The 18,546-nt window shown below is 48.5% G+C and overlaps 1 protein-coding gene across 4 annotated transcripts; it reads left to right on the top strand.

The window, feature by feature from the left end:
* Positions 1-1,474: 1,474 nt before the first annotated feature.
* On the top strand, positions 1,475-18,021 carry LOC114593053 (pleckstrin homology domain-containing family A member 3-like). Of its 4 annotated transcripts, XM_077923850.1 has the most exons (9): positions 1,481-1,602; positions 1,645-1,692; positions 4,073-4,189; positions 7,812-7,967; positions 10,416-10,552; positions 12,872-13,042; positions 14,700-14,743; positions 15,521-15,678; positions 17,465-18,021. In XM_077923850.1, exons 2-9 carry the CDS (start codon positions 1,653-1,655, stop codon positions 17,524-17,526), a joined length of 885 nt encoding a protein of 294 aa, XP_077779976.1. In that variant the 5' UTR covers positions 1,481-1,602; positions 1,645-1,652; the 3' UTR covers positions 17,527-18,021. The 4 variants fall into 4 exon arrangements, with proteins under 4 accessions (XP_028577402.2, XP_028577401.2, XP_077779975.1 ...); XM_028721568.2 differs by having other exon boundaries at positions 1,476-1,692; positions 15,521-15,731; XM_077923849.1 differs by having other exon boundaries at positions 1,478-1,692.
* The last annotated feature ends 525 nt before the right edge of the window (positions 18,022-18,546 follow it).

Genomic DNA, 18,546 nt, shown 5'->3' with positions numbered 1-18,546 from the left:
GCCGCTTCCCGCGCTCTCAAGGACCCGGGAGGAGGAAGGCGTGAAGGGAATCCCGAAGGCGCGAAAACCTCGTGCATGCGCAGGCCTTCCGCCTGCGACAGCCCAGTAGGCCGGCCGAAGCGAGCGGCGATGGGATGTGGGAGCTCGCTCGCTCGCCGCCCCGCGTGTGCCTATGTGGGGCACGTTACAGCCCCGTGACGTCAGCGCCACGCAGGCAGCCAGGCAGGCAGACGGCGAGAGCCCCGCGCTGGGCGGCCTCTCCTCGCCGCCGCCGCCCTGCCTCTCGCCGCCCGACTCGCCCGCCTCCCTCCAGGCAACATCTCGCGGCACACCAGGCAACGTCTCACGGCACACTAGTGTGCCGCGGAACACCGGTTGGGAAACACTGGGCTAGACGACATACAACTGGCTCCCACGTCTCCCCTCCAGAGCAGGCTGACAGCAGCACAAACGCAAATGTTGGGGAGGACAATAATAGTCTCTTCCCCAGCCTCCTGGAAGTACCAACTGCTGGTGCAGGTCTTTGCTGCACTTATTGGAGGGGGGGCGGGAATCTTAACCTCTTTAAAGTAAATTCAATGGATTTAATGGAATTATTACCAAGTACAGTGGTACCTCGGGTTAAGTACTTAATTCATTCCGGAGGTCCGTTCTTAACCTGAAACTGTTCTTAACCTGAAGCACCACTTTAGCTAATGGGGCCTCCTGCTGCTGCTGTGCTGCTGGAGCACGATTTCTGTTCTCATCCTGAAGCAAAGTTCTTAACCTGAAGCACTATTTTTGGGTTAGCGGAGTGTGTAACCTGAAGCGTATGTAACCTGAAGTGCATGTAACCCGAGGTACCACTGTACTTGCACAACCTTGTTCTGGGTCCTAACCTCTTTGCAAAGGAGGGACGGGGGAAACTCTGTTTCAACAATAAATATCTTCCTTGCTTTCCTCCTTCTTTCCTTCTCCTCCATCATTCTGCCCGGACACTGAGGTCCAGCTCCAAGGGCCTTCTGGCGGCTCCCTCACTGCGAGAAGCCAAGTTACAGGGAACCAGGCAGAGGGCCTTCTCGGTGGTGGCACCCGCCCTGTGGAAAGCCCTCCCACCAGATGTCAAAGAGAAAAACAACTACCAGACTTTTAGAAGACATCTGAAGGCAGCCCTGTTTAGGGAAGCTTTTCATGTTTTAATAGGTTATTGTATTTTAGTGTTTTGTTGGGAGCCGCCCAGAGTGGCTGGGGTATAAATAATAAATTATTTTTTTAATTATTATTATTACTCCTGCCTCCATCCATTCTTCTTTGACGGATCATGAACTTAGGCGACTCAGTGTCCAAGGCTGCCCATTTAGTAAACGCGCTCGCGGAGTCCAACGGCTCTGCGACCAGTGGGACTACATTGCCCATAAGCCACTGCGCGGAGGAAGGCGGGCGGCTCCGAGCGCTCCTTTTTTTCCCCGTCCGTCCAGCTTTCGTTCCCCCGATCCGTTTCCCAGCCTGATTGGTTCCTACCTAGCTTCCCTCCCGCGTCCCCGCAAGTCCCCTTTCCCCCCGTTCTTGGTCCCCGCCCTCAACTTGCCCCGCGATTGGTCGGGCCCCACCGGCCCGGAGCCGCAATTGGCTCTGCTCGGCGCACCGGCGGCAGTAAGCGAGCCGGGCTGGTGATGGAGGGAGCGCTGCTGAAATGGACCAACTATCTTTCGGGTGAGAGAGAGAGAGTCCTCAAGTGGGTCGGGCTTTGCATTTGGGGAGGCGGCCTCTGCCTTCGTCGCCTCCTGCTCCCCCCCCCATCATATGTACCCCTTTCTTCGCGTTCCTTAGCAACCCAGCTATCCCATAGGGCAGGGGATAGAACCCAGGAGTCCGGGCTTCCTCCCACCCCTACCCCCCTAACCCCAGCCCCCCAAAATGCTCCCTTGCTCATTGTGCGACTTAACCCCTTTCCAGGAAGCCGAATCTCACTTGCACCCGCTCCTTCCCCGGCCAAAGGGTTTTAAGGGCTGCCATCTTTCTCTGCGCCTTGTAGCAGTTGCGTAACTGGGAAAAATCCAAGGGGTGCAGCTCTTTCTCCAGCAGTGGAGATGAGGGGAAGGAATAAGTGTCACCCACTGACTTCTGTTTGGTGGTTTCATTTGTCTGTGTGGTTGTTTTTTTTAAAGGGTTAGGGCCGTGCTGGACCACCTCTCCATTGTAGTGAGTCACTTCCCTGGTGCTCCTGAGCAGGATGAGTCGTCCATGTCAACCAGGAGTCTTGTTTTCTGTGGTTTTTCTGCGTTTCTCACTGTAGTTGTCTGAGCACTTCCCCTAGGAGGCGTGCCCACAAATACAGACGCAAAGCAAGACGTGGGGTGGCCAGTTCTTTCCAGCATGCTGCAGGGGGGATTTTGCTTGTGGAGCATCTTCCTGTCATGCATTTGATAAATGTGCAGGAGATCTTCTCTAGCAAATGCTACAGGGTTTTGTCAGAGCAGCCTCCCAAGTGCCGCCCTGGCCCGGCCCAGTGGCAAGAGTGGGCTGCAATCTCCAAGAAAATAAACAAATACTGCCTTACAAAGCTGGTTTTAAAAAAAGACTATTTATAGTCAGTGTTACATCCCCATGGTGATGTTTTGTGTATTTATGGTTAAAGCACATATACCTGTGTCAGGAGTGGGGGACATGTAGCCCTCCAGATGCGGATGGACTACATCTCCCATCATCCTTGATCATTGACTCTGCAGGCTGGGACTGATGGGAATGGGAGTAAAAAAAAAAAAAAATCAAGAGGACCACATGCTCCCTCCCATGGTCTTTGCATCCCCCAACCCTTAGCTTTACTGTATTTTGTTTCAAAAAACCCTTACAGTGGTACCTTGGGTTACGCACCGTCCTACTTACAAACGCTTCGGGTTACGAACTCTGCAACCCAGAAGTAGCTGCTCCAGGTTGCGAACTTTGCCCCGGGATATGAATGCAATCCGCTTCCGGGGCCGCGGGAGGCCTATGTAGGGAATGGGTGTCTTGAGTAAAGAATCCTTCGGGTTAAGAACGGACTTCCGGAACGAATTAAGTTTGTAACCCGAGGTACCACTGTCTTTTAAAAATTGTACTGAAGTATCTCTGCATAGGGACGCGGGTGGCGCTGTGGGTTAAACCACAGAGCCTAGGACTTGCCGATCAGAAGGCGGCAGTTCTAATCCCCGCGACGGGGTGAGCCCCAGTTGCTCAGTCCCTGCTCCCGCCAACCTAGCAGTTCGAAAGCACATCAGAGTGCAAGTAGATAAATAGGTACCGCTCCGGCAGGAAGGTAAACGGCGTTTCTGTGCGCTGCTCTGGTTCTCCAGAAGTGGCTTCGTCATGCTGGCCACATGACCCAGAAGCTATATGCCGGCTCCCTCGGCCAGTAAAGCAAGATGAGCGCCGCAACCCCAGAGTCGGTCATGACTGGACCTAATGGTCAGGGGTCCCTTTACCTTTTTATGTCTGCATGAGCTTTTGATGACACTGAGCTATTGTTCAAAATTGTATAGGATGTCTCTATACGCCTTGCTTCCTAACCTTTGGATCTGCTATCTGGAGGGCGTTGGGGACGGCTGGAGTTGTATATTTGTTAGCGGAGGAAAGCTTCACCTTGCCAAGGGGCATGCCAGCTTCACAGGTCCCTGCTACACCTGTGTAAAGCTCTGCTGGCTTAGCTCTAATGCCAGTGGTGTACTGTTTTAAGCCCCAAACAGGGTGTTCCACTTTGATCTTCAGAGAACTCTAGGATCTCTCTCCCCAGCCAACCTGGAGATGGTGTTTTAAGTGGAAAGGCAGGTTTGTTTTTTGTTTTAAAGAACTGCATAGGGAAGGAAACACCACTTCATTTTCTTACCAGTAGGACTTTGGAAGATCTCCCACTTAGATTGTCTCCACCTCACTTAGGAATGAGTGCTGCAATATACATGTATGCAAAAGGAATCGTTCAGTCATGTTCCTGTTTACATGTGGGTAATTTAATTAAATGTTGATTCTCCTTGGAAACTGCTGGTGAGAGAGCTTGACTTGCCATGGGAAAAGGATCCTCATTTCCACATCTCTCTTTTTCCCTCTCCTCCCACCACAGGTTGGCAGCCACGATACTTCGTACTAGAGAATGGCATCCTCTCCTATTATGATTCACAGGATGACGTGGGAAAGGGGAGCAAAGGCAGCATCAAGATGGCTGTGTGTGAGATCAAAGGTTGGGGCATTTTGTGCTATTTGGGCAAGTGGGGAGGGGAAGCTGTTTAAACGTCACCTTATAAATAAGCCCACAAATGTTATTAACCTGCCTCCAAAATATTAGAATCATAGAATTGCAGAGTTAGAAGGGGCCAATTCCCTGCAGTGCAGGACTCTCAGCTAAAGCATCCGTGACCGATGGCCACAGACTGTTCAATTATCTGTTCTAGGACTTTTCCAGGTAATGACATCAAGCTGACCTGCCAGTACTTACCTGGGTCTTCTTTCCCCCTTTTTGAAGATAGGGGTACCATTTGCCTGCCTCCAGTCTGCAAGGACCCCACCTGTTCTCCAAGAATTCTCAAAGATTATAGATAGAGGCTCTGAGATTGCATCTGCAAGCTCCTTTAGTGCCCTTGAATGCAGCTCACCAGACCCTGGGGATTTGAATTCATTTAAAGTCGCTAGGTGTTCCTTTACCACCTCTTTTCCTACCTTGGGCTGCAGCTTTCTCCTTGCATCATTTATTCTGTTATCACCAGGTTGGGCATCACTTTCCTTTTGGATGAAGACAGAGGCAAAGTAGGTGTTGGGCAGTTGCACCTTCTCTCTGTCGCCCAATAGAGTTTCTCTGGCTTCTCCATGCTGAGCTTTGGCCTGCCTGACCTTATCCCTGCAACTGTTGGCTACTCATGTATACTCTTCCTTTGTGATTTCCCCTTTCTTCCATTTCTTGTACATGCCCTTCTTAAATCTTATGCAGCCACACTGGTTTCTTTCTTTTCTAAAAGAAAAAGAAAAAAATTGGAAATTTTATTTACAACATAATCTCCCCCCCCCCCCCCAGAAATCCACCCCCTTCAGACACAAATATAACAAACAGCAAGCATAATATACAACAATAAAGGTAAAGGTAAAGGTAAAGGTACCCCTGCCCGTACGGGCCAGTCTTGACAGACTCTAGGGTTGTGCGCCCATCTCACTTAAGAGGCCGGGGGCCAGCGCCGTCCGGAGACACTTCCAGGTCACGTGGCCAGCGTGACAAAGCTGCATCTGGCAAGCCAGAGCCGCACACGGAAACGCCGTTTACCTTCCCGCTAGTAAGCGGTCCCTATTTATCTACTTGCACCCGGGGGTGCTTTCGAACTGCTAGGTTGGCAGGCGCTGGGACCGAGCAGCGGGAGCGCACCCCGCCGCGGGGATTCGAACCGCCGACCTTTCGATCGGCAAGCCCTAGGCGCTGAGGCTTTTACCCACAGTGCCACCCGCGTCCCATAATATACAACAATACAAACAACCAAATAAAATACTTCCTTTATCCTGTTTCTGGCATCCTTATTTACTTCTTATAAGCTGTTTCCTTTATGAATAATTATTAAGATTTTTCTAATTATAACTTAAATATCCACAAAGTCTCCTGCAGACATTAATCGAAACAAGTCCAGATGTGAATTTTAGGGCACTATTCTGTGAAGTATTCTCTGCATTTTCCCCATGCTTTTTGAAATTCTTGTCTAGTATGATCTCTAATTGACTCTGTTAATCTAGCCAGTTCAATATACTCTTAACAGTTTGTCTTGCCATTCCATTTTTGTTGGCACAATTTCTTTTCCCCAGTTTTTAGCAATTAGGATCCTTGCCACTCCTGTAGCATAGAGGAATATTTTCTGATCTTCTCTTGCTATACCTGCGTCTGTTATCCCTAGTAGAAAAGCATCTGTATTTTTTTTAAAGTTATACTTAAACATTTTTTTAAGCTCGTCATATACTTTGTTCCAGAAGCTTTTGATTTTTTCACAGGTCCACCAAACATGTTTAAGTGTCCCCTCTGTTTTACCACACCTCCAGCACAGATTTGTTTTTGTCTTGTACATTTTAGCTATTTTAGTAGGTGTTAAGTACCATCTATAAAACATCTTGATTAGATTTTCCCTCAATACTTCACAGGCTGTAAATTTCCAGTTCTTTCTCCATAATTCTTCCCAAGCCACACTGGTTTCTTTAGATGCCTCCCACTTTTCTTTCTTCTTGGAATTGTCTGCTGTCAACATTTCACCTTTTGAAAAACCCTCCCGTCCATCAATTAGTAGCCTTCATTTCCCTGCTGGCTTCAGAGGAGAAGAAGCCCCCTCCTTCACAGACTGGAAACACAGACTACTAATAACAAAACTTGCCATCTTATAATCAGACAGCTGGAGGAGGGAAGGCTCACCCCCATTTTCATGCTGGTTGTGGAGGAGGAGAATTTCCTCCCTCCACATCCAGCACAGAAACCAGTAGTTCAAGAGCTCTTGTCTCAAGGACTCTTCACTCTAACAGACCCGAGTCTTTTGGGTGATCTGAAATATTGGTGCCAGACCCCTGGCTGTATTGCTGGCCTCCAAGGCACAAGCTCAAGGCAATTTCATGTGGCCCCATTTAGCTCCCAAATCATCTCAGAGTGGCTAGAAGATGAACTTCTCCCCTTTAACTGCATCATCTTGGACGAGCGGGGGAACTGGGTAGCTAATGTTATTTAATGTAACAATAATAATAATAATAATAATAATAATAATAATAATAATAATAATAATAATTTTATTTATATCCTGCCCTCCCCAGCCGAAGCCGGGCTCAGGGCGGCTAACAACAATAAAACAGTACAAAAATAGAGCATAAACAACACTCTAAAATCATTCATTATAAAATTAATTAATTCAAGCCACTGGCAACCATTGGGCCAGAGCTCCGCGAAGATTGCCGAGGGAGGGAGTCAGGCTGTGCCCTGGCCAAAGGCCTGGTGGAACAGCTCTGTCTTGCAGGCCCTGCGGAAAGATGTCAAGTCCCGCAGGGCCCTGGTCTCTTGTGACAGAGTGTTCCACCAGATCGGAGCCACAGCCGAAAAAGCCCTGGCTCTAGTTGAGGCCAGCCTAACTTCTCTGTGGCCTGGGACCTTCAAGATGTTTTTTGATGTAGATGTAGAATGCAAAAGTGTGATTGTGTATGTCCAGAGGGAGGTATGCCATGAAATAATTCCACTAGGACAAGGAATTATGGGTGTGTACAGAACTTCACCTTCCAGTGGCATAGCTAGCCACTCGGTTGTCCGTTGTCGGTTGTCTGGAGGGCGTGCCACACAGCCTCCAAGGAGTTCGCCCACCTCCTGCAGTGGTCCTGCAGGGTGGGTGAAGGGGAGGTGGTGGGCTAATGCAGGCCCCCCACTGCCATGGATCGGGCATGTTGCAGACCCCATGGTAAATGCCCCCCATGGTGCGGCACCCATTGCCCCCCGCCACCCCTAGCTACGCTTCTGTCACCTTCCTCTCCCCCCACATACCACCTTAATTCTGTTTTCTGAGGTTTTCCAACCATCTAGAGCAGGCTTCCTCAACCTTGGCCCTCCAGATGTTTTGAGACTACAATTCCCATCATCCCTGACCACTGGTCCTAGCTAGGGATCATGGGAGTTGTAGGCCAAAAACATCTGGAGGGCCGAGGCTGAGGAAGCCTGCTCTAGAGAATATGGGGGGGGGCATATGGGAAGGGGAGAGGGAGGGGACACTACTGGAAGGACTATTTTGGATGCTGCCCTGCCTCTTGCGTATGAAGCCACTGGCGTCTCAACATCCTCTCTGCTCTCTCTTCCCTAACTGCTTCCATAGTCCACACTACTGACCCCACTCGCATGGAGCTGGTCATCCCTGGTGAGCAGTACTTCTACCTGAAGGCAGGAGGCGCCGCTGAGAGACAGAAATGGCTCGTGGCTTTGGGTAGTTCCAAGGCCTGCCTGGGGGACAGCAGGAGCCAGAAAGAGAGAGGTTGGTTCTTTGCAAATAGCTTTGTCCTGACAAGAGTTTGGAAAGCCCAGAGTGGGATTGTGGGGCTGAGATCCGAGGATGGTGTTGGCAGAGCTGGGGGAATGTAAGGTGGGAACTTCCGGTTAAACCGTGATAAGAGTGAGGTGTTTAAGTCTCACACCTCCTTAGCAAACATCCTTGATCCTGCTTAGTCCACTTGAGGGCTCTCAACTCAGTCTAAGCCTGTAGGTCTTGCACATGCCTTGTTGGGGAAGAGAAAGTAACCAGTTACCGGTAACTAGATTCTCCCAGGTTGATTTCAACTGTTTCTCCTTGAGCACCTGGTCTATCCCTGGAAAGAATGGGAAAATCGGACTGGATGTCTAGCTAACATGGAACAGCCACAGGAGGTGCTGCAACTCTCCAACAGTTTGATTATACAGTGGTACCTCGGGTTAAGTAATTAATTCATTCCGGAGGTCCATACTTAACCTGAAACTGTTCTTAACCTGAAGCACCACTTTAGCTAATGGGGCCTCCTGCTGCCGCCGCGCCGCCAGAGCACAATTTCTGTTCTCATCCTGAAGCAAAGTTCTTAACCTGCAGCACTATTTTTGAGTCAGCGGAGTCTGTAACCTGAAGCGTATGTAACCCGAGGTACCACTGTACTCTTGATGATGCCCTCTCCTGTTGTCTGCCGAGACAGATGGATACAGCAATGCAATTTCCCCCCCATGTTTTACTTACCAAGCAAGACTGAGTTATATTACTTTAACCCAGATATCTTTGGAATTCCCAAGTTGCGTTACAACTTTTTAGCACCCCCTCATGTTTGGAATTTGAAAGGTGAAAAATTCGGCATGCCCTAGAGGGCGATGTTTTAAAAACATTGAGATCAGAGGTTCCGAACCGTTGGTGCATGGACCACCAATAGTCTGCAAGTTTCATTCAGGTTGCCCGTGGCGTGCCTGCGTTCATATTGATTTCTTATTTTATTTTATTGCTTATTTTATTTCTTATATTGGGTTACAATTTGAATTCTATGGAATGCAGCTTGTGATGCCACCAGGTGCAATATAAGAAGCAAAAGAAGCAATATAAATACAAACAAAGCCCAGTAGAGCTGCTACAGCAGGCAGAAAAGCCATTAGGTGGCTGTCAAGATGATCAGCATCTTTGACATGGCCCTTGGGCGGTGGGGGAGGGAGGCAGAAAGTTTGGAAACCACTCAAGATGAAGTCTTTCTTTTATTTTACTGATTTTGAATATATTTTTCCTTTTGTTACTCTCCCTGAACCTTTGGGAAGCAGTGAGTTTTCAAGCCATAGAAACAAACCACCCAGCGCGGTACAAAACTGGTTGTGTTCTCTACTTGCAGAAGAGATGACATTTGCAGTACAGTGGTACCTCGGGTTACATACGCTTCAGGTTACAGACTCCGCTAACCCAGAAATAGTACCTCGGGTTAAGAACTTTGCTTCAGGATGAGAACAGAAATCGTGCAGTGGTGGCAGCAGGAGGCCCCATTAGCTAAAGTGGTGCTTCAGGTTAAGAACAGTTTCAGGTTAAGAACGGAGCTCCGGAACAAATTAAGTACTTAATCCGAGATACCACTGTATATCACTTTCCCCTTGGAATCCTTGATAGCCCACCAGAGGGCAGTGTGGCACAGGGAGCAAATGTTATTTGACTGCCAATCTCAACCGGTTAGTTATACAAAACAAATGAAATACTGTGAAAATCCCTGAAACGAGAAGTAATCAACTAAAAATATTATCTTATAGAATTAAACTAAATAACAAAAATCAAAGTTTAAGGAAAATATTAGAAAAACCTAGAATTGAACAAAGCCTTAACAGGATGCCGGCTACAAGCCTTGTTTCACTGAACTATTCTGTTTCCTCAGAAGGAAATAGAGAAATCATAAACCTTAAATGATTTTAAACAAACTCGAGAACAGCAAGTTTAAGACACAGGCCTCTTTAAAGCAAGCCAAGCAGTAGCGATAAGGAGTTGAGGACTCGGCTGTGAAAACTCTAGTATTGCTTTTACAAAAAGGTTTAAAAAACCTATATAGCACAAATTAAAAAAAAAAGGAATACTAAGATAAGCTGTTTTAGATTTTGAACAAACTCGAGAACAGGGCTGAAATGCTCCCATGGTCTAGATGTCACTGCTGATGTTGAAGACTGTTAGTTATGGCTCTGCATTAATCTCACACCCTCCAAGCTGGCAGTAAAGCTGTGCCATGTTTTTCTGTGTCCCCACCCCTCACGCCCCCTTTTTTTGGGGTTTTGGTACCTGTCACCACTGCTTTCTGCTCCAAATAGAAATTTCACTGCACCTGGCTGTTATAAACAGCAGCTCTCTTCCGCTGTCAGCAAAAGGGAAAAGACTCTTTGTGCGCGCTGGCTCATTTTTTCTACGATCCCCTTTTCAGTTCTTGCTCTGCTTGCTTGTCTTCTTCAGATCTGGTCCTAAGCAACGAGTCCCTCGGGAGGAAGCTGTCCGAACTGCGACTGTATTGCGACGTGCTGACACAGCAGGTCCTCGCCGTACAGGATGCAACACATCCTCAAGACAATGGCTCCCCTCTTGACCTCCAGGTGAGGGCAGCTTTGGAGGGATCATGCAGTTTGGGGGCCGTGGCACCAGGGAACATGGCATGCTGCAAGCACCTGTTCCTGCAGGTGTGAGGAACCTTTGGCCCACCAGATGAGAAGCAGCTGGGAGGAGAGTTCAGGGATTTGTTGTTGTTGTTTAGTTGTTTAGTCGTTTCCGCCTCTTCGTGACCCCCTGGACCAGAGCACGCCAGGCACTTCTGTCTTCCACTGCCTCCCACAGTTTGGTCAAACTCATGCTGGTAGCTTCGAAAACACTGTCCAACCATCTTGTCCTCTGTCATCGCCTTCTCCTTGTGCCCTCCATCTTTTCCAATATCAGGGTCTTTTCCAGGGAGTCTTCTCTTCTCATGAGGTGGCCAAAGTATTGGAGTCTCAGCTTCAGTATCTGTCCTTCCAGTGAGCACTCAGGGCTGATTTCCTTGAGAATGGAGAGGTTTGATCTTCTTGCAGTCCATGGGACTCTCAAGAGTCTCCTCCAGCACCAGAATTCAAAAGCATCAATTCTTCGGCGATCAGCCTTCTTTATGGTCCAGCTCTCACTTCCATACATCACTCCTTGGAAAACCATAGCTTTAACTATACGGACCTTTGTCGGCAAGGTGATGTCTCTGCTTTTTAAGATGCTATCTAGGTTTGTCATTGCTTTTCTCCCAAGAAGCAGGCATCTTTTAATTTTGTGACCTGCAATGATCATGGAGCCCAAGAAAGTAAAATCTCTCACTGCTTCCATTTCTTCCCCTTCTATTTGCCAGGAGGCGATGGGACCAGTGGCCATATAATAATAATAATAATAATAATAATAATAATAATAATAATAATAATAATAATTATTATTATTATTATTATTTTTGTGTCTTTGTTTCTTAATTTAATCATTTGACATTGTTTTGTATGATTTGTGGTATTTTGGGTATTGTGGTTTGCTGCTATTTTTGTCGATTATAGATGAGTCATTTTTCATTGTAATTGATAAGTGTAAACTGTTTAATTATTACCTTCTGATGTTTAATTTTAGTGTTTACTATTGGATTCTAATGCATTATTGCATACTGCTTTATTTGGTGTAAGTTGTTTATTTTAAAGTTATTGTGAGGAGAAGGGGACGACAGAGGACGAGATGGCTGGATAGTGTTCTCGATGCTACCAGCATGAGTTTGACCAAACTGCGGGAGGCAATGGAAGACAGGAGTGCCTGGCGTGCTCTGGTCCAGCGGGTCACGAAGAGTCGGACACGACTAAACCACTAAACAACAACAAATGATTGTTACAATTAATGTTTGATATTTTATTTTTATTATTGTGTGTGTTGGAAGCTGCCCAGAGTGGCTGGGGCAATGCACCCAGATGGGCGGGGTAATAATAATAATAATAATAATAATAATAATAATAATAATAATAATAATAATATAATGTTGCTGAACTCCAACTCCCAGCATCCCTGCCCATTGGCCATGCCTGCAAGGGCTGATGGGCTGTTGTATTCCAGGAACATATTGGTGGGCCTAACGTTCCCCACTCCTCTGTTCCAGGGTGCTTAGCGGAGAACGTACCCCCCTGGGTCATTTGTGAGCAAAATGTGGTCTCCCTCTGACCTCTGTCGGGTAGGAATGCGGAACGTTGGCCTGCTGAACCTCAGCCCAGCTGCCACAACCAGTGGTTGTGGAGTGCTGATGGTTCTCCATTCCTGCTATAGGAGATCCGAGAGAAAACAGCCAAGGATTGTTGTAGCCCTTGGAATTAAGGAATAGAAGCCCACGATCCATAAGGCACCACAGTTATATTCAGAGATGCTTTGGGGTTATGAGAGGCAGCTGTTTCTGCTGTGGACGTGGTTAGATGCAGCAAGGGCAGGGTGGCCCAAGACGTTTTCGTTTTCTTGGGGTGGAAAACCGACAGGGCACCACTCCTGGTTGACGCCATCCACAGCGGTGTTCAAAGTTGTAACCTTGGAGAGCCAGTGCCAAAGGAGTGGTACCTGCTGCCTGCTACCTTGAGAGAAGGAGTTTTGTCTGTACTGAGCTCAGTGCGCCTAGGGAGCATCCCATTTGTTCATTACGGTGCTTGTGGTGCAGCCCTCCCACTTGGCTGCGCAGTCTTAGTTTTCACTTACAGAACCATTTATTTGAAAGCTCCCCCTGCCCCCAGTATGGGCACTAAGGTGGCACAGAGCTAGGTTACCTTAGCAGCAGAATCTTTGAACTGGCCCTGGGCTTAAGTCTCATGGGACTTGCACTGAGGCCCTGAAGGCCAGGCTGGTCAGGCTTCCTACTCACTCCTCTTCCTGCTCTTGGCTTCCTCCAGAAGATGAACGAAGCGTCATCCTTGTTGCGAGCGACCTGCAGCCAGTTCATCTCCACGCTAGAAGAGTGCATGAAATTTGCAAACACCCGATTGGCTCCTGAGCTGTACCATCCTTTGACGGTCCCCCAACCTTTTGACTTGGTGGGTACCAAACTCCCACATTCTCACCGGGTGAGTCCAATCATTCCTTCCTTCCTTGTATTTATATTCTGCCTTTCCACCCAGATAGGAAGTGCTAACAGATTAAAGTCTGAAATGCAACATACATATATAATATTCCATGGAAAGGGAATTTCACAAGTGCCGTGGGAGCGGGTGGCGCTGTGGTCTAAACCACTGAGCCTCTTGGGCTTGCCGATCAGAAGGTCGGCGGTTCAAATCCCCACGACGGGGTGAGCTCCCGTTGCTCAGTCCCAGCTCCTGCCAACCTAGCAGTTTGAAAGCACGTCAAAGTGCAAGTAGATAAATAGGTACCACTGCAACAGGAAGGTAAACAGTGTTTCCGTGCGCACTGGCTTCTGTCACGGTGTTCTGTTGTGCCAGAAGCAGTTTAGTCATGCTGGCCACATGACCTGGAAAGCTGTCTGTGGACAAACGCCGGCTCCCTTGGCCTGAAAGCGAGATGAGCGCCGCACCCCATAGTCGCCTTTGACTGGACTTAACCGTCCAGGGGTCCTTTACATTTTACCTTGTACCTGCTGCGGTGCCCTGTTCTTTACCTTTGTTAATTTAGTCTCTTGGGTCCCTTGGACTTACAAGGGAGAGTATTAACTGAAGAGCTAGTTTGAGAACCCCCATTTTTCACGATGTTAAGGTTTTGAAGAAACCCTGGTATGAGAAGTGATGGTGTGTTTTTGTATGTCATCAGAGGATAGTCTGGAGAGCTTATTTGTGGTGAGAAATGAAGACTCCTGTCCTATACAATGGGACACTTTCATATCTCAAAAACCTAATGTGGGTTCTGGCGGTTCCCTCACTGTGAGAAGTGAGGTTACAGGGAACCAGGCAGAGGGCCTTCTCAGCAGTGGCGCCCGCCCGCCCTGTGGAACGCCCTCCCATAAGATGTCAAGGAAATAAACAACTACCTGACTTTTGGAAAACATCTGAAGGCAGCCCTGTTTAGGGAAGTTTTTAATGTTTGATGTATTTATCATGTTTTTAATATTCTATTGGGAGCTGCCCAGAGTAGCTGGGGAAACCCTGCCAGATGGGCAGGGTTTAAACTGTTGTTGTTGTTGTAAGTTGACTTGCTTTCAACTAGAGCTGCAGTACTTGAGTTGATTTGCAGCATAATCCTAAACAGTTCTATGCAGAAGTCTGTCATATTGATTTCAAGTAAGTGGGTTTAGGATTGCAGCCTTAATTTGGGTCAATCAATTTTAAAAATATTTTCCTTAAGCAAAATAGGTGTTCCATTTGTAAACGGGAGCAGGTTGTTTAAGGAGAGGCTGATGAGTAATTTGATGATTTTTCAATTTGCTGTGTCTGAAGTGGTGACCCTAATCCACCTTTGCGAGGGTGAACGCAGCAGAGAGGCTCTAATTATTCCTGCATTATCTTAAGATTTCTAATGTATGGCTTGCTATTTGTGCTTTATTTGGTTTTATATCGTCTTACAGTCCGTCTGATTTTTGCATGTGGCCTGTTTTTCAATTTTTATGTTTTTAAATCACTCGCTTCCCAGAGGGCATTGGTTACTGGGCAGTATACAGATTCGGTTCACAAACAAATGTGCAACTCTGAAATATCAGGACGTTGTTACATTCTGCTTGCGTTCTCATTGCCATGGAATCCCACCCCCCTTTTTTTTAATTTTTTTTTCCCCCAGGTAAGGCGTTCCATGAGCCACACAGGCATAGCCTCATCAGAAAGGTAAGCACTCATAGGAAGGTAAGAAGTGATGTGATGGACAGACACATCAAATCCACCCTGCTGGCAAGTGACAAACCCCATTACAAACCAGGCCTGCTTAGAAAAAATTCCAAGCTGACAGAGCCCACATTCCAAACCTCCTGGGTTCTAAATTGTTTTATTTCGTCGTCCCGTTGCCTGATTGTTCTCTACAGTGGATCTGGGCAACAGGAAATGCCTTGTGTTGTGCTATGGAAATGAGAGTGCCTCTTTCCTCTCCCCCCCCCCAAGCCCAAGCCAGGGATGAATTCTGCAGTCCGTATTTTTCTTACGCAATGTGCTTATTGGGACACGGGTGGCGCTGTGGGTTAAACCACAGAGCCTAGGACTTGCTGATCAGAAGGTTGGCGGTTCGAATCCCTGCGACAGGGTGAGCTCCCGTTACTCGGTCCCTGCTCCTGCCAACCTAGCAGTTTGAAAGCACGTCAAAGTGCAAGTAGATAAATAGGTACCACTCCGGCGGGAAGGTAAACAGCATTTCTGTGAGCTGCTCTGGTTCGCCAGAAGTGGCTTAGTCATGCCGGCCACATGACCCGGAAGCTGTACGCCGGCTCCCTCGGCCAGTAAAGCAAGATGAGTGCCGCAACCCCAGAGTTGGTCACAACTGAACCTAATGGTCAGGGGTCCCTTTACCTTTACCTTTAAGATGCTTATTTTGCTTAGCACACCCTGCTTTTTTGTGTGCATCCCCACCTATGCTTACTCGGGAATAAGTTCCCTGGAAATCTTCCCCTGCAGAGCTCTGGAGCAGGCTCAGGTCTTGCCTGCACCCGCCAAGGGCACCGTGACGGTTCTGCGCAACTTGGAGGAGATGGTGATGTTTCGCTCGCAGCAGTGGGGGCAGCCGGGTTCCCAGTCCGAAAGCGCCCCCAGCACCATCGTCGAAGAAGCAGTTGGTAGGGGCTGCCACGAGATAACTGCATGAGGTTAACGTGGGAGGGGAGAGGCGGTGAGTTTTGGTAGGCAGGCAGCCTTCCCCTCGGCCCTGTAGAAACAATAACAATTGGAGCAAGCTGCCTTTCTTCCATTAGCAATTATAATTACCATATTTTTCGCTCTATAAGACACACTTTTCCCTCCTAAAGAGTAAGGGGAAATGTGTGTGCATCTTATGGTGCGAATGCTGTTGCACACACAGACACTGTCCCCATCCTAGCGCAAAGGATACAACCCCAGGTTAGAAAAGGGGCATGTCCTAGGCCGTATGAGGAACAACTGGTGGAAGTTGCACCATATTCAGGGGATAACCGGAGCTCTGATGAAGGCGTCTCCAAAAGGCATTATGGGGGGGACGGGCTACTAGACAATCTTCCCCAAGAGCCAGTGTCACCCGTGCTCCTCATTCCTGTCCTGCTGCTGCAAATAGAAGAGTTTGGATTTGATATCCCACTTTATCACTACCCTACGGAGTCTCAAAGCAGCTAACAACCTCCTTTCCCTTCCTCCCCCACAACAAACACTCTGTGAGGTGAGTGAGGCTGAGAGACTTCAAAGAAGTGTGACTGGCCCAAGGTCACCCAGCAGCTGCATGTGGAGGAGCAGGGAATCGAACCCGGTTCACCAGATTACGAGTCCACTGCTATTAACCACTACACCACACTGGTGTTGTTGCTGGGTTTGTTTTTCCTCTCGACACAACTGTCTTTGCTTGTTCCGACACAAACAGGCTTTCTCTGGATGGCTGAGGGAGAACTGCCTCTTTCCTTCACACACACACACACACACACACACACACACACACACACACACACCACAGCACTTAGTCCCAATGTATTCCAGGGATGGCGCCTTCTCTTCAGTCCTGGAAGATTAAGACTGTCAAGAATCCACAGCAAGGCACATGAATGGGATCACATGTACACATCAAACGCACCTGCAGCATCATTGCACCCTTTCTATATCAGGAAATATTGTCAGTGGTGGACTCAGGGATTTCAAATTTCAGCAGCGCCCTGTGTGGCGCTAAAATTTGGCGCCTTCCATTCTACAGCATTGCTGTGGCGCCCAGTGCGGCTGAGCCAGTTGTGCTACCATAAAACCACCTCCGGTATTGTACTAGAAGGTGACTGGTGAAGATTTTTTGCCTGCCTTGCTAGTGAATATAAGATCTCACCTTTACTACAAGGACCTTGTTGATGGGAAGCAAACTAAGGAATTAGGCTGGAGACGGGTTAATAATTTTAAAGAGTTGAAAGCGGGTTGAAGAAGGCGTCCCTTCCTGTCGTTGCGCACCAGGCATGGCTAAGCTGTGGCCTTCGAGGTGTTGCTCAAATTCAGCTCCCATCCACTCTGACTAATGCCTGTGTTGGTTGCTGCAGATGGCTGTAGGAGCCCAACACTGTCTAGGGGACAACATCTGAGCCACCCCTGAGTGTGTGCACACAACACTTATTTGTCCCACGGTCACCTACGATCAAACAAGTTTGGGGTGGTTTTTAAAAACATTGTGGAGCTGGTTTGCCCCTGGCAAAAGTAGAAAGAGCCAATATTCCCGCCCTTAACCTTTCCCATATTTAATCTGGGAAACATATATGGTTAGAGTTCCTCTTCTGCAGGATTTTGCTTGCTCCTTGCCTCTGGGTGGGCTGTGTGGCCTCAAAGGTTGTTGGTAGGATGTCTGTGCTCAGAAGTGGAAGCCGCCACTTTCTCTCACTCCCAGTTTCTTCCTCTTTTTCATCTCAGACGTCCTCTCGTCGGCCCAGGACTCTCCGGTGGACTCAGCTGGCGGGGACCAACGACTGTAATCCGGATATTGGCACTGCCGCAGCTCTTGTCGACACTTTGGAGCCATCCTTGCTGCTAGCTCGCTCGCTAGCTAGAAGAACTGGCCCGGGGCTCCCTCCTCTAGTTTAGGAATAGCCTTGGCCTGCAGGGTGCGATGGTGGAAGCATCCTTTGCTCCTAGGAAGGCGGTGTGCATGAAGGGCAAGGAGTAGATGCCAGACTTGGTTCTGTGCTTCAGTCTTGTAGTTGCCAAGGTGCGTCTGAGAATGCTGCCCAGGTCCGCTGGCTTTTACAAAGCAGTCCTCCCTGAGAAGGGCTGGGGTCTGGGCAGCGGGATAGTGATTAGCTCTCCATGCTGGATTGGGTGTGACGGAAGTGGCGGTCCTGACGAGAGCCTGGGGTGCTTGGGAGGCAGCTTCTGATTGGACAGGTTGCCCCCAGCGCTCTCCGGGGGCTATCCCTAGTGGTCCTATGCTCTTATTAGGTCAGAGGTTTGGTCACCGGTGTAGCTGGAGCCTGGGGGCTTGTGGTTTGTGGCAGATGTAGAGCACCTTCATCCCTCTCACCGGCATAAGATCTGTCGCTTGGTCAAACCTTAGAGTTGTTTTGCTCCAGGATGTCTTGGGAAGTGCCCTGCTGGTTTGACTCTCGGCCAGGATCTTTTTTTGCCTAGGAATCTGCTCCAGGAAGGACCTCCTTGCTGAGCATTCTTCCTCCTTCCTCAGCAGAGAGCTCTTCCTGCAAGCCACTCTTCCCCCAAAGAGACACCTACACACCCCGGCATCGAACTTGCAGGACAGGTTGTAGTATTCCTCTCGATGCTTTCTCCCTGCTTCTCTTCAGCAGAGGCGTTGGCCCTGAGCGAATGCCCGATGTAGAAACAGCACCCTCTTTGGACATCTGACCTCACAGCAACTTTGGGCTGCTTCCCTCTGCACAGCGTGGGACCGGGGTCAGGTGACCACAACCAGTCACATACCAAACATCGAATTGACTCTACTGTCGTTTGCTGTACGGGAACTTACTGTTTTGTCTTGTGGG

Source organism: Podarcis muralis, chromosome 2, assembly GCF_964188315.1.
Source record: "Podarcis muralis chromosome 2, rPodMur119.hap1.1, whole genome shotgun sequence".
Classification (NCBI taxonomy): domain Eukaryota; kingdom Metazoa; phylum Chordata; class Lepidosauria; order Squamata; family Lacertidae; genus Podarcis; species Podarcis muralis.
This window is presented reverse-complemented; position numbering and strand designations above follow the sequence as displayed.

Excerpts from the sequence above, each read along its gene's own strand:
- LOC114593053 (XM_077923849.1), top strand. The coding sequence starts at position 1,653 with ATGGAGGGAGCGCTGCTGAAATGGACCAACTATCTTTCGG. Across the intron at positions 1,693-4,072 it reads ATGGACCAACTATCTTTCGG|GTTGGCAGCCACGATACTTC; the intron begins GTGAGAGAGAGA and ends CTCCCACCACAG. Across the intron at positions 14,744-15,520 it reads GGCATAGCCTCATCAGAAAG|AGCTCTGGAGCAGGCTCAGG; the intron begins GTAAGCACTCAT and ends CTTCCCCTGCAG.